The 23,407-nt window shown below is 37.3% G+C and overlaps 1 protein-coding gene across 1 annotated transcript; it reads left to right on the top strand.

The window, feature by feature from the left end:
- Nucleotides 1-3,681: 3,681 nt before the first annotated feature.
- On the top strand, nt 3,682-6,849 carry LOC100730330 (dynein light chain Tctex-type 3-like). Its single transcript, XM_063252434.1, has 2 exons — nt 3,682-3,835; nt 6,428-6,849. Exon 2 carries the CDS (start codon nt 6,487-6,489, stop codon nt 6,835-6,837), a length of 351 nt encoding a protein of 116 aa, XP_063108504.1. The 5' UTR covers nt 3,682-3,835; nt 6,428-6,486; the 3' UTR covers nt 6,838-6,849.
- The last annotated feature ends 16,558 nt before the right edge of the window (nt 6,850-23,407 follow it).

The following is a 23,407-nucleotide window of genomic DNA, read 5'->3' as shown; positions in this document are numbered from 1 at the left end:
AGGGTTTAGAGACATCTGAATTAATTCTGTCTCCCAAGATTTCATGAGGAAAAGCTAAAATAGATTTTTTACACAAGCCTAATTGACCTGAGATGATGATTAAAAAGGTCATATACTTCCATTTACTAAATGTTTTCTGCGAACAAGCTGACCTGTGAATTTCTTTCTCTGAAAATACTGACAAAATTAAATGTTTTATTGAACTGAATTAAAGATGACTCTATAATTAAGGAAGAGAGATTCATAAAGGAGTTCTTCTAATCACACGTGATTTGCCAACATGTGGTATCTTTTCTCAAATTATGTACAGAGGCTTTGGATTTTACTGAAACAGAACCGAACTGAACAAAATTGTTATTTCTATTCTCTTGGAGAAATCAAATATTTGTGGCCAGTTTGTCAGTTAAGTAACTAGTTTTAAAAAAGAAATAAAGGGGGAAAAGCACATTAATATGACCTGTAGTTTATCTTCCCCTACTAAAAAGTCGTCATATGTAAATAAAGATGAGAAGGCATCATTAAGAATTTTCAGCACTGACAGCACAATTTTGGTTACATTTCAGTGATCAAATCCAATGAAATTAAAGTTCAACACTAGCTGATTTTTTTGATGTGATGAATAAGAGCAAATTCTGTACTCACAAAAGGGTCTTTTTTCAACAAAGACAAGGCACGCAGTCTGTATCCAGAACATCCCTGGGTCACAAAGGCTGACAGAGGTGTGCAACAGGCTAGGATGTGAGGGGTTCCTGGAGACGTCTTTTAAAACAGGAATGAGTAAACGTCTTTCTAAATGGATTAGCTCAAAGTCCAGGGATGACTCACATCTGGTGCTAGGCCTGAGACTCCAGATTCAACGTGCTTGCAGCATAGACACAGAACATTCACTGAGCAGCATTTATTGAGTGACAGCCAGGTGGGCTCTGGGCTTGGGAGAAAGAAACAAGTATGAATTAGTCCCTGCTCTCTGATGCTGTCTTCTCCAAAGACAGCACAAACTCAGGCAGAGTACCCTGTCACTAGTGCTGTGAGCGCCTAGAGAACAGTGACTTCAGCTGAGGCGTGCCTTCAAAACCTGCGGTATGCCTAAGTGTCAGCATGTTAATACTCAAAGTCAGGGATCCTGCAGTAGTAGCAGTACTTACAATGTGCCTCTTACCCCCATGGCGGCTCTTGGACCCATCCAGGTCTACCTGTCAAAGCTACTTTCATAATGATTTGGAGATATTATCTGCCCTTTTCTGCTGTATCACTATCAGCATTGGTCGTAGAAAGCAGTGAAATAAAACTGTTGGAGTCTTAGCACGAATAAAGGCAGGAATAGCAGGCTGTCATTATGATTTAGATCCAGAATGTCCCCCAAAGCCCTATGTGTTCATAGTTGGGGTTTTTGGAATCTGACTGGGTAGATCATGGGGTGCTATACTCATCAGTATAGGGCTGTGCTGTTAGGGGTGGGGGCTGTTGGAAGAGGTGGATCCCTGGGAGTGTGACCTGGAAAGGTGTAGATCTCTCTCTCCAGATCCTTTACTCTCTGCTTCCTGCGTGCCCTGGATTAGGGACCTTGTCTTCTGACATGCCCCTCTACCATCCTTCTTCTGGACTTAGCCATCCACACACTGATCCAAAGTAAACCTTTCTTCCTTTAAAATATGGGTGTCTTGTATGTTGCCCTGGCAATAGGAAGGTACCTAACAGCAGGATGGCATACTTCACCACCACATACCCCCAGTACAAAGTAACAGACCTTGAAAACAGCCTTTTAAAGTACTCTCTGTGTTGGAATGAGAAGTTTGCCTAAAGGACTTCAGCTGCAGACCCAGATACAACAACGCCTTAAGGAAAACCGCTATTGATTGATTCACTTGTGGAATCGGTCACTTGTTCATAGAATACTATTTTTACATGGAAGGACAATTGCCAGACAAACTATAGTTATTCAAGCCATTATATAGGCATTTTCTCTTGAAAATGAACAACATGAATCTGCCTATTACTATAAGGAAAAGCAGCATTATTCGTTTCCAATGACAAAAATGAGCTTTCATGCAAACACTGGAATTCTGGAAAAATTGTATTCATCACTGTGAACTTGGCAGCCTCCCAGTGCTTAAAAGCTTTTCTAGAAGACTGGCTGATTATGAATGAATATATCAACATTTGCAAGATATGACTGATTCAGAGACCCAAATATTTTTCAAATGATCAATGTATGTTACAAAATTATGCATAGATAAAAGAGCTATACTAAGTTTAAATACACCAATGATTTTAATGTCACAGTTCACTAATATAACCAGATTTTACATTGCAACTGACCTTTAAGAATCACCACTTGCTGAGTTTTGGGGTAGTGAGAAAGAATATCCAGAATTACCTTACAAGGCTACTAACATATTCCTTCTCCCTTTTTCCAACTTCATATCAGTGCAAAGACGAATTTTCTTCACATGCTCCAACCAAACAACTTATCGAAGTAGGCTGAATGCAGAAGAAAATGTAGGAATCCAGCTGTCTTCCATCAAGCCAGATGTTAAGAAGATTCAAAAACGTGACACAATGCCAATCCTCATTAAGATTCTTTGTTTTGGAAAACTTAATTTCATTTCTTTGCTTTGCTATTTTTTGTTGATGTGTGCTGGGTGTATTATTGTTCTTAAAACAATGTCTTAAAATGTTTTTAAATGTGGTAGATATTGATCTAGAAGACCCACATAAACAAAAGCTCCTTGGAGGTCTACAATAATTTTTAAGAGCACCGTGGGGTTCTGAGAGAAACCCCCTTTGAAGGCATTCACACACGGGCCCTTCACAGTCTCATGTCTTTCCGACATTATTTTTTCCCATTGTTTTCTTGGCTATGTTCTCTGCTGCCTCCAGATGGCAAGTGTCTTCAGACCAAATTTAGTGAAATTTCCCCTCATTATCCCATTAAGTGACTCTCCCCTTGGAGCACAGGCTCTCCATGCAGAGCTAATGATCATGAGATGTGTTTTGTGTGGCTCTGCTTTCATATGAACGTTACCAACATGTAGGCTCCAAGGGATGAGGAAAAGCCATCCTCAACCCTTAGAGCATCAAATTCCAGCAACTAGTCTGTCTCCTAGCACACTGCTGTTGCTAAACAAATTCAAAACAAGGGAAAAAAAGAAATTCCATCTCATTCTTCTGGCCTGACCTAATGAATCTGTCAGAGGGTGACCGGCGCACCTCCCCAGTGAGACAGGAGACGCTCTTGTGGGCGACAATTAACTGCTGCTTTATTCACGCGGGCTCTGGTTTATATATTTGGCCGTGACCAATCACAGGCTGCCACGAGGAAGCAGGGCGGGAATGGGACGCAGGCTCTGGCTACTATATCCAGCTGTGGCCAATCAGGAGTTGCCACAGAGTATGGAGTGAGCACGAAGTGCGCACGGGTTGGCTAATTTAAAGAGGGACGTAGCGCATTGCGGAAGCTGGCGTGGTCCTTAGTCCCGGGTGGGGTATAGTATGTTGAGCGCCTGCGCCCAACAAGAGGGAGGAATCTTATTGCCTGGGCTGGGGAAGAGGGCTCACGATAGAATGGTAGACAAGCACTCGAACTCTTGGCGCCCAACAGACACACAATTCCAGGTGTGTCTACTTTTAACATAAGCTAAAGAGGTTCCCACACAAATTTAGTCATATGTCCTCACCCCAGAGGAAACTACCAGGGACCCACCCAGCTACTGGAGTTAGAGGTGACATCACAATGCCATTGTTCCCTAAGGGCAAGATCTTTGGGATGCATTTGTCTTAGATATTTTGTCACCCTGGAACCAGCTGGCAAATGTAATGAGCAGCCCGTCTTAAGGTACAATGATGTGGGCACAGAGACTTGAAAGAGGGGAGAAAAGAGAATTATTATTTTCTTCTTAGCAGCAAAGAAAATGTTCTGGTTTCTGCAACGAATCTTCTGGCCTGTGACTGCGATTCTTGTCCCCTGTTACCCACAGTATGTTTCCCTTGCTTTTGACCAGAACCTTGGCTGCTGCTAGTTTAGAAAATCCCATTGTCCAGGCCTTCTCTTTCTCTATTAATGAATGCAAGTGGCTTTATTCTGTAATTTTCTTTGTGAGAAAATTATAGAAAAGACTTCTTCAACCACTAAGGATCAATCCAGATTATGATTTTTCTTGACCAATTGGATGACAGTTACTTTGGAGTACTCAGATAAATGCACTAAAGAAATTTATTTTGTGTAAAAGTAATAAGAACTATGGTAGTAATAAAACCTAAAATGTGTAAATGTTATTGTAAAAAAGAGAGGGAAAAACAGTGCTCTAAAAGATACAACTGCAAGTGTGTTCAAGGGTGTTAAGATAGATGATCATATAACTAAGTTTTTGTTGGATCCTTGAACACAACTGTTTGCAGTCTCACTGTTTGAATGTCCACTTTGTATGCTTTAATCCTTTAACTTGAACAAGTATTTCTAAGATGACAATATGCAATCTATTAACTAGTGATTTCTGACTGTTTTTTTTTTTTAAATTATGTATTACTCGTACCCTTATACTGTTTTGGGGTTTTTTTTTTCTCCTTTAAATAAAATTTTAAAAATATTTTGTGTGTGGAAAGCAAGAGGTAAGTGACAGCTTAATTTCCCTATTCATAGACAATGCTTCTGGCTCTAAAAAGAAAGGGAACTCGAGAGTCTATTGAAAGAAGCAGCCCATGTGCAGATGAGAAGGGAGGCCTGAGCCAGGAGGGCATGAGAACACGTGTAGTTTCCAAGAGAGTCCAGCTCTTCGGACAAAGGGAGGGCAGGGAGCCTCCGAAGTAAGCAAGAGAGGCCGTGCTTCTTTCAATAAAAGATTCATTTGACCATAACAATCATCAGTCAGTTCTATTGTTTTGCAGGACCAACAAGTGATCCTTATCTCAGCAGAACAAATAAAAAATGGTAGAGGGGGGCAAACTAGAAAAAGAAAATGCCTCTTTAAATTGATTTTCAAAGAACAAAATGTGATTTCAAGAAAAATCATGCCCTACTTCGGACAACTTTACCTTCTCCCGTCACTAAGCAATTTCATCCTGATGCCTCAGCTCCACAGGCATGTGCTGAGGACCACTGAGAAGCATATTATTTTCCAAAAGAAGAAAATACTTCTGACTCAGCACCTGGAAAATTCTAGGAAGGAGAAATCTCAAATTTAGGGGAAAAAGTTTTACTGTGAAACACATACAGTAAGACATAAGATTTTTAAAGCTAAAACAGGACTCTCATTTTCAAGTGGCAATTTATTCATTTAAGTAAAGGGCAAAGTGTTTTAATTCCGAAAGGATGAAAGGATTCATTTTTCTGTGAAGAAATGGAGTTTCGATTTGGATCCATAAAATCTAAGACTAAAGCTAAATTCTTCTGAGGACACTGCCTTGTGGTGTGAGTTTTTCCCCGGATGAAAGAATGACTTCTTAAGCCAAAATCAATTGTGCAACAGTTGTGCCCAATTTTCCCAACAGCACAGAAGGGAGTGTGACCCCTTACAAATACACTGTGACTTGTGCAGTGGTCCAGCAGAGTGCATACAGCTTTCACACACACGTGCACACACACACACACACACACAGGAGGTCTCTTGATAATTTTAATGTGAATGCTTTGCTGTTGTATATGATATGGTTGACATAATTCATTTCATAGGACATAGTTATTATTTGCAGAGGTATCAATTTATGATCTACTATATTTCAATGTTCATTCAGACTGAGTTAAAGAACTGAAATGTACATGTGAAATTGAACAAGTAGGGCTTCTCCTTTTCTAGTGTCCAGGGCATAATGAGTGTGACTACACGATTTTGTTCTGAATTGGTGCTCAGATCTCAAGGTGGTGAGAGCTAGTGACCACGCATCATCAGTGCTATTCATTTTAAGCTAAGCTTAGTGACGATTTAGTGATAGACAACATACCTCATGCTTGACAGATATTGTCTTGTTTATCACCACCACCTTTTATACTAGATGAGAACCTGAGGTCTAAAGTTGCTAAAGAGATTGTTCACACTTCCATGGCTACTAATAATTTAAGGAGTCAAAGCTCATGCTCTGAACCATTACACACGTCTTCTTTTGGGTTTCAAATGAGGGCACCTCTGTATATTCTATGATATATTAGCTTTTTAGTATTTTTAGATACTGTTTCCACGTTTCCTGTGGTCATTAGCCTCTTCTAGAGGTTAAATGCCTTTGATTTTGATGTGGCAGGCCCTATACAGCTGAAGTTGATGCGATCTGCATCAATGGGAAAATTAGTATTTCAGATACCACTTGTTGGCGGTGTTAGGAGGTTCATGGCCCATCTTGCTGTATTAACACTCATTTCTTAATTCAGTAATGAACGAGGCTTCAGACTTTGGGGGAGGAACGTGGATTTGTAATAGGCATTGTCCTTCTTTTCTAGGGTGATTGGAAAAGCACCAAAGCTTACTATGTAAAAATCCTTCAGCGAGTCAGCACACCATGGACGAGTACCACTGCCACTGCTGCGAAGTTGGCTTCAATGCTAATGAGGCCCACAGTATCGTCAAAAAGTGTGTGGACGGGGTGTTAGGAGGTGAGGATTACAATCAGAACAACACCAGACAGTGGACTGCAAGAATAGTGGAGCAATCGCTCACTCATTTGGCTAAGCTGGGGAAAGCTTACAAATACATTGTGACCTGTGTGGTGGTCCAGCGCAGTCCCTATGGCTTTCACACGGCCAGCTCTTGTTTTTGGGACAGCACATCTGATAGAACCTGCACTGTAAGATGGACGAACCGAACCATGCACTGCATTGTCAATGTTTTTGCCATTGCAATTGTCCCGTGACTCCTAAAAATATTGGGCTAAAGCCATTAACTTAAGACTTTGTCCGTGTGTCTTTTCCAAAAAGAGTAATACATACTTATTATCATGTTAGCTGACAAGTGCACAATATGCTTCAAAGCTACCAACTAACCCTATTAAAAGCAAGTAATCTCACAGTATGTTAACAGATTATCTCATATTCTATGCAACATCATTAAAATAGGAAAAATTGAATATTAGCAAAAAATAAATGGAGAAATATGGTATGACATAAAAATAAGATCTTATATTTAGACCAGCTTTTCACTAACCTTATTACCTAAGGAAACGGGAAAATTTATTCAGAAAACAATATTATCCTTCAGCTAGACAACTTATTAGAGATAAATATATGACCAAAAAACGTACAAGAAAAAATGGTAAGAATTAGCTAACAAATACTTCTTAGTTTTTTGTTTTATTTCTTCCTCTTGCTTAGTTGTGTATAATATTTAGTGAAAAGTAATTCTGTTCTTTTTTATAATTAATGTTATAGTAGGAATTATGATTAACTTGTTCACTTTTTCTGAGAACTGACAAATGCATTTTTTTTAAAATTCAATTTCTCGGATTTATACTCAAGGTTAAATTAAATCTGATAACCTGAAATTCCTGGTTAAGCAAAATGAGTTATACCATATGATAAACAGTACATGATTCGGACAACTACTTAACAATCACTCATCCATGTGAAGCAAACATTAAATGCTTGTGTGAACGTATTTCTCTGGTAGACCTTACAGTTATCAATGTGTTGTTCAAATATAAGTTCCTTTGGCAGCTGTTCAGCTAGAAAACTAGCATTTTTGTTTGGGAGAAGAAAAAAGAGAGATTATTTATAGGAGAAGAGAAGAGTTTGGCTGTCCACACAGAGTCAGCAAAATGAAAAATACTTACTGGTGACAGAATTATAAACATAATTTTAAGAGTTGTACCTAGCAAGTTAAAAACTGTATTAAATATGCAACTCTTAGTTAAAGGTCTTACTAGTAGTCTTAACTATACAAGTAGTAAATTTTATCTTTGTTTTCGTTATAAACATTTGTAAACAATTCTAAAAACTTAGGGGCACTGTAAATTGAAAGGGATAAAGTCTAAAATACAAGTATACAATCATGAACAAGTTAACTGATATCTCAGGGCTCAAGAACTATTTTAAATTTATAAAGAAAATAAAAACTAAATATTAAAGTGTACAGCTGACCACCAAATGTGAAGTCAATCTGGTATTTAACCTTGAAAACAAAATCAATCTTACGTATCACCATTAACAATACAGTGGAGGCTGGAATCAAGACTCATTCAATTTTTTTTCCCCTTTGAAGACCTCACTATGTGGTCCAGGCTGGCCTTGAACCCACAGCAATCTGCCTGCCTCAGTCTCCTGAGTCACTCAATTTTTGAAGAAAAAAAAAGCTAGTACTAATCTTGAGACTAGTAAGGCTGTATTCTTGCAGGAGTGCTATGTGTGTGCTTGTGAATAACAATAATTTTTCAATATTTAAGACAAAGATTAATAAAATAAAAAACAGTTTAATACAATGATCTGTGTTTTGTATACATCAAAAATTTTCAGCCATTTCTTTATGTTACCTTATTCTGCTGGTTTTTGTGCTCCTGGAGATTATAATACTGACCAAAATATCTGTGTAGTTAAGACTTATTTGTGATTGTTGTTGAATCCTGGTTTCAAAAAATCAAATTATACCTTGTGAGCTCGCTCTCTGCTCTGTTTCTAGTTACAACACAGTAAAAATTATCTTTCTATACTGTAAAAAAAAAGCTCGGTTCCTACTCAGTCTATCGTATCTTGTCATTCTGTAATCGAGCGAACTCTGAGAGGGACAAAGCAAGCTGCCTTAAACCAAAATTACCAGAATATTGATAGTAAACCCACCACTATCTACCACCACCTCTGCACTCAGCAGCCGCGGCCACCAAGCATCATTTGCCTGCAAGGACCCAGGGCCATGAGTTCTATGTACATTACCTGGAAACTTCACAATTACACAACAAAGTTGCCATTATGATCTTCATTTAAAAGCTTAGGGACCCTCTTTTATCTCAATCTCCTTTTTTTATTGTTTACTTTTTTATCTTTTTAATTAAGGGAAAATAAATTTTAAAATAGCAGGATATATTATAGTAACCCACTTTGATTTCTTAGTAACTTGATTTGAAACCCTGTATTGCCCTCACCATCTTGTTTTGACTGATTTTCCTCTATTCTATTTTGCTTGATAGTACCAAGTTCGAAAGTATAGGCAACAACTATGAAGACAGTAAGATCATTATGATCCCCATTCTGGTTGACTATTATCTTCTTTTGAAGTCCTGTAATGTTTCCAATGTTTTGGTTTTATTCTTTACTGTTTTGTTCAATTTTATTATAACTGATGATATAGGCAATTCTTTTTAAGATAGCAAGAGGCAGTATAGTAACCATTGTTGATCACCTTGTATTTTGTTTTTACATTATGTATTATGTCCATCCTTTTGATTTGACTGACTCTGTTTTGTTATGTCACATTTGGTTTTATTCTCTTCAAAAAAAGTAATAAGAGCTGTGGGAGTAATAAAACCCAAAATGTGTAATTGTCATTGTACAAAAGAGAGGAAAAGAAAGTGCTCTAAAGGATATCACTGCATGTATATTTAAGTGTATAAGATAGGTAACCATATTACTGAGTTTTGTTGGATCATTGAACAGAACTGTTTGCAGTCTCACTGTCTGAAAATCCACTTTATATGCTTTAATTTTGTAACTTGAACAACTTTCTAAGACAACAATATGTAATCTATTAACTAGTGATTTCCTACTGTTTATTTTTCTGAAGTTCTTTTTAACTTGTACCCTTTTTATGGTTTTTTTCCTCCTTAAATAAAATTAAAAAAATAAAAGTAATGTCAAATACAGGCATATAAAAAAAAAGCTAAGGGAAATTGAGATAAACTGTGAAAAGAAGATGTGGATTCTAGATATTTTCAAGAGACTTGTTATAAAGTTCATTCTTATAGTCAGTAGGTGGACCTCCAGAAGTGATATTAAAAGTAAGTTTAAAAATGAAGATTATTGTCTGAATTAGAATTGGAACCTCTACAGCAAGGCAGCATTATTACACTTTGACTTAGGAAGACTTGTGGAAGATCCCACACAGCAGTGAGTTACTTTGTTAGAGATCTAATCTGCGCCAACACAAAATTCCTCTTATCTATTATTTTGTCATTCTCTAATTATGATTTCATAATGGCGTCAATCAAAAGTGTCTGTTACATGGGGGCATAACCTATTTGCAGTGTAAAACCTTCCACAGAATCCCAGCATCTCAGAGTTGGTGATACCTTACAGGACAGGTTGGTGAGCTTTCCTTCTCCCAGTCGATGGTTTGGTTCTCTCCCCAGTGCTATTTTTGGAAGGGAAAAATGAGACCATTTATAATAAAATCATTTACGAGATGACACCAAATGTTTTTGCTTTAAATTGTGTAAAAAACACAGAAAGTTGTCAAGTTAGTGTTTGACTCTATGGAGAACAAATGGCTTATGCACGTGACCGGTCACGTGCCTGCATCCCAAGTGTCAAATGAGATGACGTAAAGTAAATGCACACCACAAAAATCATGCAGAATAACAAATCTTAATATTTTAGTTCTATACAATTTTATGTGTACAGAAAAAATTGTCAGACTCATTCAAAGAGCTCCTGTTGGCTCTTTACTAAGATTTACCAATTATAAATATTTTCATATATTGATCGTACATTGGTTTTTCCTGAACCACTGAAGAACACTTTATCACCATCTAGTCCCTTTACCTACAAATATTTCAGTGTGTATTTCCTGAGAACAAAGGCTTTCAGGGTAATAAAAAAATTTTTAGGTAGTAAAATTTTTTATCAAAGTACAAACATAAAAACCATCAGGAAAAAAACCCAATACCATAAAGAAAAATACTTTGTCTTCATGGTTAAGGATGAAAAAAATGATTTGCCTTCATTTCTCCCAAAAGGAGAATTTTTTGGCTTGTTTTTCTTACTGTGATATTTTTACATCTTGCATGAGGGCCCAACACATAATAAGTACTCACAAAATACCTATAAACTTCATAATGTGATTCCATCGTACAGTATTGACCACATCTCCAGGTGAAGTATTTCTAAAACAAAGGCAACACTGGCATCATATTTGATCATTTATTGCCCATAATTTGTAGTTGATATGGTACAAAAAGAACGAAAAGCTTCAGATACAAAAGACTTAGGAAATTATCTTTTAAAAATAAGACCAAGGCCTTCATAGGCAAACGGAGACAACTTGAGACTATCCTCAGTAGTGAAATAAATAAGAATCATATTTATAAATATCACATTGTGTCACTAGCGTAAAAAGTAATAACTGTATGAGTAATAAAACCCAAAATGTATAATTGCTATTGCAAAAAAGAGAGGAAAAGAAAGTGCTCTAAAGGATATAACTGCATGTATGTTTAAGTGTGTAGGATTGATAATCATTACTAAGTTTTTGTTGGACTGTTGAACGGACTGTTTACAGTCACACTGAGTGTCCACTTTGTATGCTTTACTGTTGTAACTTGAACAACTAAGAGGACAATACGTAATTGATCAACCAGTGATTTCTTACTGTTTAGTTTTTTGAAATTCTGTATTATTGGGGGCCGAGGATTTAGCTCAGCGGCAGAAGCACCTGCCTTGCAAGCAGGCGGTCGTGAGTTCGATCCCCGGTATCGATAAAAAGTTAAAAAAAAAAAAGGAGAAATTCTGTATTATTTCTATCCTTTTTCTGTTTTGTTTTCTTTTTCTCCTTAAATAAAATTTTTAAAATGAAAAGGAAAAACAGACCAAGCAGATTTTAACCTAAGCCAAAGAAACTCCCTTCGTCCCCACTCAGGATTATCACATGGCCCTGTGCTTCCTTGCTGAGAGCAGGTTCTGATGCACTCTGCAAGGAAAGGCTGCTTTCTTCCTAGGGGCTGTGTGATAATCTCGACTGCTTTAGGTTACGGCCTGGAAGATCTCTGAAGATTTTCTGCCTGTTCTCGAGGGCTGAAATTCATAGATGCTATCTTGTAAGAAAGCTGGGATGGTGCCTATAAGAGACAGAAGAGAGGACTGCATTAAAGAAATCAAAGTGGCAGGCCCCAAGGCACTGTGGTCTCAAAAACATATCACTCTGGCCAAGCCAGCCACAGGCGCATCTGCACTCCCCTGTGGTTGGCTTCCTCTCTGCCTGGGACGTCTCCCTGATGCACAGGCAGAGCCGGACCCTCCCACTCCCCAGCCTGTGTGATTTGATGCTGTGCCCCATCTGCCTCTGTGTGACACTGGTACTGTACCCACAGTTAGCTCTTTTCCTTAGCACTTGGTGATCACCCAGGGATTTCTTAAAAGAGGACCAGAATGGGATACTCAAGAAGGGGACACTAATAATTCCTACCCCTTGTGGATACTGAGAGGAGTAGAGCGTTTGTACCAGTGAAGCGCTCACCTAGTACAAAGCCTGGCACACTGACAGTGCTCGGCAAATATGAACTATTGTTAACCACTACAGGTGTATAATTTCCTATCCACAATTCTAAAGGCCTAAAAATTTTAACAACAAAGAGTTTGTCTGCAAGATCCAAACCAGATGAAACTCACTGGTGCCACACGCTAACCTGAAATAACAATATTGAACCCTTTCACGTGACTATTCACATATCACTATTGGATACGGCTTCAGATCTCCTTGGGAGGTTGTGAAGAGGTGCACACACTACTTAATTCTGTGGCGCATCTGGCCGTGATCTTTCAGGTGAGGAGCTGTGGAGCTGTAATTGACAGTTTTCTCCTTTTCTGGGGTGATTTGAAAAGCATCCAAGAATCTTACTGTTCAAAAATTTCCCATCCACTTATCCTACCATAATGCTTGAAATTTCCACCCATTGCACCCTTGGGTGCAACGCACTGTCACTAGAAAGGGCTTGTCAAAATGCCACTCAGTGTCTGACACGTCCTTGATTTATCAACTGCAGCACCCACTGGTTATTACATTCTTAGCTGAGGGTAATCCACTAGGGATGAGTCAACTAACAAGTCAGGTGTGAAGCAGAGTGCTTGCCCATGTGTCAGTGGTGCTCACGTGCCCAGAAAGGTCAAGGAAAGGTCACTGATGGGGAAGGACGGTAAATTAAAAGACCTTGTGAGGAGGTAGGGGTACAATGACAAAGTCCTGCATCATCTGGCCTATGGTGGTCCAGGGGAGGGAGATGACTTTCCTTACCAGGGCACTTAGGGATAACAAACAGGGAGAGAAAACTTGGAAAATGTGCTCTGCCAACTGGACTCAGATTCACTCACATGCACCTTATCAAAGGTGTCCTGTTTGCTTGCTTATTTCGTTAGCTGTGAAGCCAAAGGTGCAGTGGAGACCCCAGGAGTTTGGAAAAGCCAGGAACATGGATCACCTAAGGAAAGCCAGCCATAGGGAAAAGTCGTGGGAAGTAACCACCAGAAGTACCATAGGGGTGAAACCACACAAGCCCTTTGGAACCCACAATTTGCCACAGATTGCTTCAGATGCTGGACTGGAACTCCAGGACTTAATGTTTACCCTGTTGGATTTTGGAGTTGCTTTTGTCCCTATCCTTTGCAACTTTTGAATGGGAATGTTTATTTTGTGCCATTGCATGTGGGAAGTGTAACTTTGTTTTCATTTGTATAGGAGCTTGCAGCTAAGTTTTGCCTTATATCTCATTGGAGATTTGGGACTTTTTAGCAATGCTGAAACTATTAGGATTCTATCAGCTTTTTCAGATGGACTAAATGCTTTTTCCATAAAGGGATGTGCATGATGAGTCTTTGGGGGTTCAAGGACCAAATGTTATGTTTCTAATGTAATCTAATGTTGATATTCTTAATGCTGGTTTTAAGGATTATGAAGCTATGTTCTAATGTTCAAGTTGCAAAATGTTAAGAATAAGCATGTCTTGTATCTGGAAACCTGTTTAAGGAAATGTCTCTGCTTGCCTAATTGACATGGGTGGATTGTTATGGTTGATACTTTGTGTCAACTTGAGCGGTTTAGAAGTTTAATTAAGAGACTCAGCAGGGAGGCAGGGTTCTTACTCTGTAAATATTCTCATCCTATGCAAGAGGATGGCGAGAAGAAGTGGTGGTGGCCTGTTTACAACATGAGAAAGGAGAAGACGCTTGTTCTCCCCTCCTTTTTGCTCTGGCTGCTGATGCTGGATGCTGAACTAAAATGTTGCCCCTGTGCCATGCCACCCTGCCTTGGAGCTGATTAGAGACTGAAACGTCCACAAACAGTGAGCTAAATAAACCTTTTCTTTCATTTTGGGTGAGGGGTATTGTGTCCCAGTAATGAGAGAAAAGTAACAAAGACAGTTATATTCACAACACCAAATGACTCTCTGTTGGGCACAAAGAGGTCACAGAATCAAGTGAATATTCTATCTGAAGAGGACTTTCCGGAAGACCTTAGCATTGACCTGGTATCTCATTTGCAGGCAATGGTCATCATTAAGTTATTGTCTCATTATCTCTTCTGCTTTCTGGGAGAAAAACCATAGTTACGGCAAAACTGTTATTTTACTCACCTAAAACATTCCAGTCTTAACACAGCAAAATCTCAGTAAATGCTTACATAGTGTTATTTTGTCCGCCTGCTGATTTTGCAATTTCTATTAGAAAATATTAGCCCTTCTCACTTAACCTGGTGATGCAGGCTGATATACATTGCCATGAAATGAGTCTCTCTTTCTGTCCTTTAATGCTGTTCTGTGGCTTTAGCCTTGAGTTTGGGAATGTTCTGACGTTGTTTTTGTGAATTTCTATTGCTTCTCTCATCAGATTGCTTGTTTCTTTCCAACAAAGCACTCAAACAAGGAAGCCTAAGTTTAAGTCTTATTTATCAAGAGCATACAGTCAGAATATGTTTGCTTCCTCATGTTAAAAAAAATCAAGGTGCTTGGCAGACTCTGGGGTCCCTGGCCTACTGGGCACCCTCAGTTCTGGAGACTAAGCAGCCTGTGGTGAGTGTCTCCACACCACCCCCTGAACCAGGGAGTTTGGGATCATTGCTCCCACCAGCCAAGGAGCTTCACAGCTTCCTGCCACACTCACCTGCATTGTAGGGCTTGGGCTTGCCTGTCCCATCCCCAGTGACCCTCTCTCAATCCTGGAAAATGGGCGGCCAGAGTCCCAGGGGCTGAGGTCATAGAAGAGGATTTCCAACAGGCCCTGGGGAAGCCTTGGAATAACACTTGAAACACGGAAATATAGGAAAATGACAAAATGAAAGACCAAAATACAATCTCAAACATCCAGCCCATCTCAAGAAACCACAGAGCTATGTACACATAAGAAAATATATGCCATACACATGAAATACCTGACATAATAGCAACTAAAATAAAGAAGCAACTCCAGGAAGCTTTAAAGGAATACAAACTAGAAATAATCTCCCAAGTAAAAGAAGAAATGATTTAAAAAATTGAAAGAAATGCTGAACATATCTAAAGAAGACACAGTTTAAAAAACTGGAGGAACTAAACAAAAAGGTAGAATCCCTGGATGAACAATAATAAGAAACAAATAGAATACATAAAGTAGATGCAAAGAGATATACAGGAAATCAAAAACTCCATTGAAAGTTGTAAAAACCGCCTCAATGAAGGTGAAGATAGAATTTCAGACCTTGAAGACAAGATTGCAGCTAGTGAACAGGAAAGGAAAGATATTTTAAAAATAACAAGGAATCAGGAAATAACAATTCAACAACTGCAAGATGATGCAAAGAAAAACAACATAAGACAGATACGGATGAATGAAAAAGAAGGGAACAACATAAAGGATGTTAAGAGGATATTTAGAGAAATGAATAGCTGAAAATTTCCAAATATGATAATGGAAACTGACATCAGGATCAGTGAAGAATATAGAACTCCAAATAGCCATAACCAAAATAAAACTACACCCAGAATTACAATAATCACCATCCCAGAAATCCAATATAAGAATAGAATATTAAAAGCAGTCATAGAGAAAAAACATCACCTATAAATGAAAACCTATCAAAACCGCAGCAGACTTCTCAGCACAAACAATAAAGTCAAGAAGAGCACGGAGTGAAGTATTTCAGATCCTAAAGGAAAATGATTTTCAACCTAGACTGATGTACCCTGCAAAAACTGTCCTTCAAAATCAATGGAGAAATAAGATAATTCCATGAAAAAGAACAACTGAAGAACTTCATGACCACCAAGCCAACCTTGCAAAGAGTACTGAAAGACAGATTAGATATGCTTAGGAAAAAACCACTAAGCAAAGCAGACAAACAGAATAGAAAGATAAAGATGCAACAGCAGCAAGATAACATGTCAACAATAAACCAACGTAAAACAGGTACAACCATTAATGTAAATGGTCTCAATGCACCAATTAAAAGAAACAATCTGGCAGAATGGATCAAGAAACAACATGGAACCATATGCTATCTACAAGAAACCCCTTACCCTAAAGGATACTCACAGACTGAGAGTCAAAGGATGGAAAACAATACTTCATGCAACAGGAACCCCTCCCCACAAAAAAAGCAGGGGTAGCTATTCTGTTTGCAGACAATGTGAACTTTAAACCAATAATGATCAGAAGAGTTAAAGAAGGTCATTACATACTGGTTAGGGGAAAACTTCAAGAGGAAGAGATAACTATCTTAAATATATATGCACCTAATTCCAGAGCACCAAGTAATATAACAGAAATGAAAAACCAAATTAGCAGTAACACAATTATAACAGGAGACCTTAACAGCCATTGACACCAAGGGACAGATCAACCAGACAGAAAATCAGCAAACAAATAACAGAACTGAACCACACCTGTGAACAAATGGACTTGATAGACATATACAGAGTGTTCCATCCAACAACATCAGAATACACATTCTTCTCAGCAGTACATGAAACATCTCTAAAATAGACCATATATTAGCTCACAGAACACATTTAAATAAATGCAAAAGAGTTGAAATTATCCCATGCATGTTATCAGATCATAGCACCATGAAATTAGAAATTAATGATAAAAGATAAAATCCCACAAACACATGGAAACTGAATAACACACTCTTGAGTAATCAATGGGTCATAGGGGAAATTAAAGAAGAAATTCAGCAATACCTACAAGCAAACAAAAATATAAATACAACTTATCAGAATCTGTGGGATGCAATTAAAAGCTGTCCTCAGAGGAAAATTTATTGCACTGAGTTCCCACATCAGGAAAACAGAACAAATACAAATAACCTGATGTTACACCTCAAACAACTAGAAAAAGAAGAGTAATTCAAGCCCAAAGCCAAAAGAAGAGAGGAAATTATAAAAATCAGAGCAGAAATCAATGCAATAGAGACTAAGAAAACAATCCAAAGAATCAATGAACCAAAGAGGTGGTTCTTTGAAAGAATAAATAAAATTGATAAGCTCCTAGCCAACCTTATTTTAAAAAGGGAAGAAAAAGCTCAAATTCATGCAATAAGGAATGAAAAAGGCAAAATCACTACAGACTTTTTGGAAATACAGAAGATCATCAACACCTATTACAAAAACCTCTGCTCTCATAGTTTTGATAACACAGAAAAATAGATTCCTAGAAACATATGAAGTACCAAAGCTAGGTCAAGAAGATGTAAAACTGCTGAATAACCCAATTTCTATTAATGAAATTGAAAATGTAATGAAATCCTTACCCACAAGAGCCCAGGCCCAGACAGATTCACTGCAGAATTCTACAAGTACAAAGAAGACTTAATACCAACACTCCTCAAACTATTAAATGAAATTAAAAAGGAAGCAATCCTTCCTAAATCATTCGTGGAAGCAAGGATTACTCTAGTACCAAAACCTGAGAAAGACTCAACTAAAAAAGATAACTACAGCCCAATCTCCCTAATGAACACAGATGCAAAATCCTCAATAAAATATTGGCAAATAGAATACAGCAAGTCATCAAAAAGACTATACACTATGATCAAGTGGGATTCATGCCAGGCATGCAGGGATGGTTCAACATATGTAAATCAATAAATATAATCTACCATATCAATAGGGCCAAAAGTAAGAATCACATGATCATTTCTATAGATGCAGAAAAGGCTTTTGATAAGGTCCAACACTCATTCATGATAAGACTTTTACAGAAAATTGGAATAGTCTTTACTTCAACATAATAAAAGCCATCTATGACAAACCAATAGCCAGTATCATACTAAATGGCCAAAAACTGAAGGCCTTTACCTTAAAATCAGGCACAAGACAAGGATGTCCCTTATCACCACTCCTGTTTAATATAGCACTAGAAATACTAGCCAGAGCAATTAGAGAAGAGAGAGAAATAAAAGGGGTAAAGATAGGAAAAGAAGTTAAATTATCATTATTTGTGGATGACATGATACTCTACATAGAAGCCCCACAAAACTCCATTGAAAGACTCCTAGATATAATAAATAAATTCAGCAATGTAGCTGGATACAAAATCAATACACAAAAATCAAAAACATTTATATACACTAACAAAATCACAGAGAGAGAAATGAGAAGCCATACCCTTTACACTAGCAACCAAAAAACTGAAATATCTAGGAATTACTCTCATGAAAGAAGTGAAAAACCTATACAAGGAAAATTATAATACACTGAAAAATGAAATAGAAGATGATCTCAGAAAATGGATAGGAAGAATAAATATTGTGAAAATGGCCATTCTCCCAAAACTCTTCTACAGATTCAATGCAATCCCAATAAAAATACCATCAATATACCTCAGAGATCTAGAGAAATCACTCCTAAAATTCATCTGGAACCAGACCTAGAATAGAAAAGACAATTCTAAGCAGCAAAGGCAAGGCAGGAGGCATCACAATCCCTGACTTGAAGTTATACTACAAAGCAAATGTAGTAAAATCAACATGGTACTGGAATCAAAACAGAGCCGAAGATCAATGGAATAGATTAGAAGAAACAACCACAACTAAAAACACACTCAACCACCTTATCTTTGATAAAGGGGCCAAACATGTTCACCGGAAGAAGGACAGTCTCTTTAATAAATGGTGTTGGAAAAACTGGCTCTCCATAGGCTGAAAACTAAAAATAGACCCATGCCTATCACCATGTACTAAATTAAAATCTAAATGGATCAAAGAGCTGAATATCAAAACAGAAACACTAAATCTATTAGAAGATAAATTGGGTAAAAATCTTGAATACATAGTGGTAGGTAGAGAATTCATGAACAGGAATAAAACTGCACGGGAAATAATTCCCAGAATCAATAACTGGGATCACTTCTTATTAAAAAGTTTCTGCATGTCAAAAGAAATCTCCAGCATAGTGAAAAGAAAACCCATAAACTGGAAAAAAATCTTAGTGAACTGTCCCTCAGACAAAGGACTTCTGTCTAAAACATATAAAGAATTAAAAAAAATCAGACCCCCCCAAAATTCAAAGATCCAATACAAAAATGGGCATTTGAGATGAATACACAATTCTCAGATGAAGAAATACAAATGGCAAATAAATACATGAAAAAATGTTCATCATCATTGGTCATTAGAGAAATGCAAATTAAAACCACACTGAGATACCATCTCACTCCTGAAAGAATGGCCAGGATCAAGAAAACCAACAACAACAAATGCTGGAGAGGCTGTGGGAAAAAAGGAACTCTCCTGCACTGTTGGGGGGAGTGTAGACTGGTACAGCCTTTGTGGAGGTCTGTCTGGAGATTTCTCAAAAAGTTGGGATTGGAAATCCCATTTATTCCAGCTATTCCACTTCTAGGTATATTCCCAGAAGAACTGAATGCATCATACCACAGTGATATATGTGCACCTATGTTTATAGCAGCACAATTTGTAATCACCAGATCTTGGAAACAACCCAAGTGTCCATCAACTGAGGAATGAAAAAAAAAAAGTTGTGGTATTTCTATACAATGGAGTATTATTCAGCTATAAATAAGGATCACATTGAGATATTTATCAATAAATGGGCGCAGCTTGAGACCATACTCATAAGTGAAATAAATCAATCTCGCGTGTATGAATACCAAATAGTTTCCCTAATGTAAGTAATGATTCAAATATATAAAAATATGTGGTAATCATGATTCCCCATTAGGTGGCCTTGAAGCCTTATAAAATTTTCACTTATTAATTAGAAAGGCTTTATTCTGGGCTTCTTGATATGGAAATATTTGAAGCTATAGTATATGAAGTTTTATCCAAATATTTCAAGGAAAAAGACAGACACTATGGTAACTACTATTAAATCGGGTTATTTGGTGGTGAAGCACAAGGTTGCTGAAACAGTCATGCTTTGACCTCTATTGTTATATTGTTATGTCCTGTTTTAACTCAATGTCTCCCTTATTCTTTAAAAAAATTATTTAGTTATTTCTTATGTTTGTTTTAATTAAGGGAAAAATTTTAAAAATTAGGATATATAATAGTAACTCTTTTTGATTCCCTATTAACTTGTTTTGAAGTCCTGTAATACTCCCACGATCTTGTTTTGACTGATTAGACTCTGTTCCATTCTGTGCGATAGTATCAAGTTTGAGGGTATAGGCAACTACTTTGAAGGCAATAAGATTCACTAAGATGCCCATTCTGGTTTGACTATTGTCTCCTTTGGAAGTCCTGTAATGTTTACAATGCCTCAGTTTTATTGGCCTTGTTCTCTACTGTTTTGTCCAACTTTATAATATCTAATGAGATAGACAATTCTTTTTAAGGAAACAAGAGACAACATTGATAACCATTGTTGATAACCTTGTACTCTGTTCTACATCATGTGCTATGTCTATCCTTGGTTTTGACTGACAGCTTTGTTTTGTCATATTTGACTTTATTCTCCCCCCCCCCAAAAAGTAATAAGAACTAAGGAGTAATAAAATCCAAAATGTGTAAATTTTGTTGTAAAAAAGAGGGGGGGAGGAAGAGCTCTAACGGATATAACAGCAAGTGTGTTTAGGGGTGTTAAATAGCTGACTATATTAATGTTTTTGGATCATTGAACACAGCTGTTTGCAGTCCCTCTGTTTGAATGTCCACTTTGTATTCTTTGATACTGTGATTTGAGCAACTATTTCCAAGATGATAATATGTAATCTATTAACAGGTGATTTCTTACTGTTATGTTTTTTTTGTAGTTCTGTATTATGTGTACTCTTATACCGCTTTGTTTTGTTTTGTGTTTTTCTCTTTTTCCTCTTAAATAAAATTTTTTAAAAAATGTTCATTGTCATTACTCATTAGAGAAATGCAAATTAAACCACACTGAGATTCCACCTCACTCCTGAAAGAATGGCCTGGATCAAGAAAACTACTAACAACAAGTGCTGGAGAGGCTGTGGGGAAAAAGGAACTCTCCTACACTGTTGGGGATGTTTGGACTGGTGCAACCATTGTGGAGGTCTGTTTGGAGATTTCTCAAAAAGCTGGGATTAGAAGTCCATTTGTTCCAGCTATTCCACTTTTAGGCGTATTCCCAGAAGAACTGAAAACATCGTACCACAGTGATATATGTGCACCCATGTTTATAGCAGCACAATTTGTAATAGCCATATCTTGGAAGCAACCCAAGTGACCATCAACTGAGGAATGGATAAAAAAATTTTGGTATTTTTATACAATGGGGTACTACTCAGCTATAAGGAATGATCACATTGAGATATTTGTAAATAAATGAACGCAGGTTGAGACCATTCTCATAAGTGAAATAAATCAAACTCACATGTATAAATATCGAATAGTTTCCCTAGTGTAAGAAATGGTAAGAATACATAAAAGTATGTGGTAACCATGATTCCCGATTTTATTGCTTTGAAGCCTTCTAATTTTCATTCATTAATTGGAATGGTTTTATTCTGGGTTGTTTGATTTTATTGTCTGTGATGGTATGAACAGCTATTTTGAAGAAAACAAGACATTATAATAGCTAGTGCTGACTTAATATCATCTTGTTTTGAAGCCTCATCCAGGTTTTGTTCTTCTGTCTCCATTGGTTTTATCATGTAGTTTCTTATTGGATTTTATTATACGTGACAGTATAAACAAAATTTTTTATAGTCAAGGAGATAATATAGAAACTGTTGTTCATTTTTGGTTAGCTGCTTCTAAATACCCTGTAATACTTTTACCCTCTTGAATGGTTTTACACCGTCTTGTCATGTTTGATAATATATGAAGTTATACTCAAATATTTCAAGGAAAGAGACACTATGGTAACTACTGTTATGTCAGGTTATCCTGTGGTGAAATACTATGTTGCTTAAGTTTTTCTGTTCTGACCTGTGTTGTTATGTCCTCTTTCATCTTAATCTCTCCCTTTTTATACACATATATTTTCTTTTTTATACATAAAAAAGAAAAAAAATCAAGATGCTTCCACATGTTACCCACATTCTGTGAGCCAGTATACAGACCTGTGAGTCCGAGAGGTGGACCTCTCACTGCCCTTATCCAGTACGGTAGCCATGAGCCACACGTGGCTATGTTTAGATTAATTAAAAGTACATTTAAAACAGTTCTTTAGTTGCACTAGCCACAGGTCAAGCGCTCACTAGCCACGTGTGGCCAATGGCTATTTTACTGGAGAGTGCAGACATGGGACATTTCCATCACTGTAGAAAGTTCTGTTGGAGAGCACTGCTCCACAATTTCCTTTCAGAAATTCTCAGTACCTTTGTCTTTCTAGGACTTTTTTTTTTTTTTTTTTTTGCACCAGGAATCAAACTCAGGACCTTGCACTGCGAGGCAGGCACTGTGCCACTGAGCTATGTTCCTGGGCCAAGACCACTATCTTAATATACCTCTGCACAGCACCTATCACTATTGAACCTTTTCATTATATTTATAGACACTTCATGTCTTACCTAGTTCAGTTCATATGAAATCAAAGAACCATAAGTTTGATTTTTCCCCTTTATTTTCCAGTTTTCCAGATAATTAAATGGTTCCCTGGTCTTCTTCTGAAGTGTCTACATTTTTTAAGTTATCATCACAAATGTAACTTTAAACACACTTGAATTTTATTACACAAATATTATTCTTATTAAGTTCAAATTATCCTATCTTTGTACAATGGAAGTATCTTAAAGTTAACTGCTGGGTTCTCTTGATATGACCCTCGTAATCTTTGATAGCTTCTTTGTGATCTGGATTGATAAGAAATTCCAGGTTTATTTTGTATGTGTAGCAATACAGACCTGGAATCAGCTACCAATCCCAGAAATTCCAATACTTTTTAATGAGGAATTTTCATATCACAACATTGGAACAAGGAGTTTGATTGTTGGGCTATTTTATGTGATGATGCAAGTGTATAATTGTTTGTATGTGCTTGACATCAAGGAGGATCTTGTTTCTCAAAGTCGAAAAAGAGAATTAAAATGACTTTATTTTCCCCTATTAATCACACAACACATTCAAAATAACAATACCTATATTACCGTCACCGATGTGATTCTTGA

The sequence above is a fragment of the Cavia porcellus genome, unplaced genomic scaffold (assembly GCF_034190915.1).
Source record: "Cavia porcellus strain 051 isolate PalLab524CR breed Dunkin Hartley unplaced genomic scaffold, mCavPor4.1 scaffold_7, whole genome shotgun sequence".
NCBI classification, from domain to species: domain Eukaryota; kingdom Metazoa; phylum Chordata; class Mammalia; order Rodentia; family Caviidae; genus Cavia; species Cavia porcellus.
This window is presented reverse-complemented; position numbering and strand designations above follow the sequence as displayed.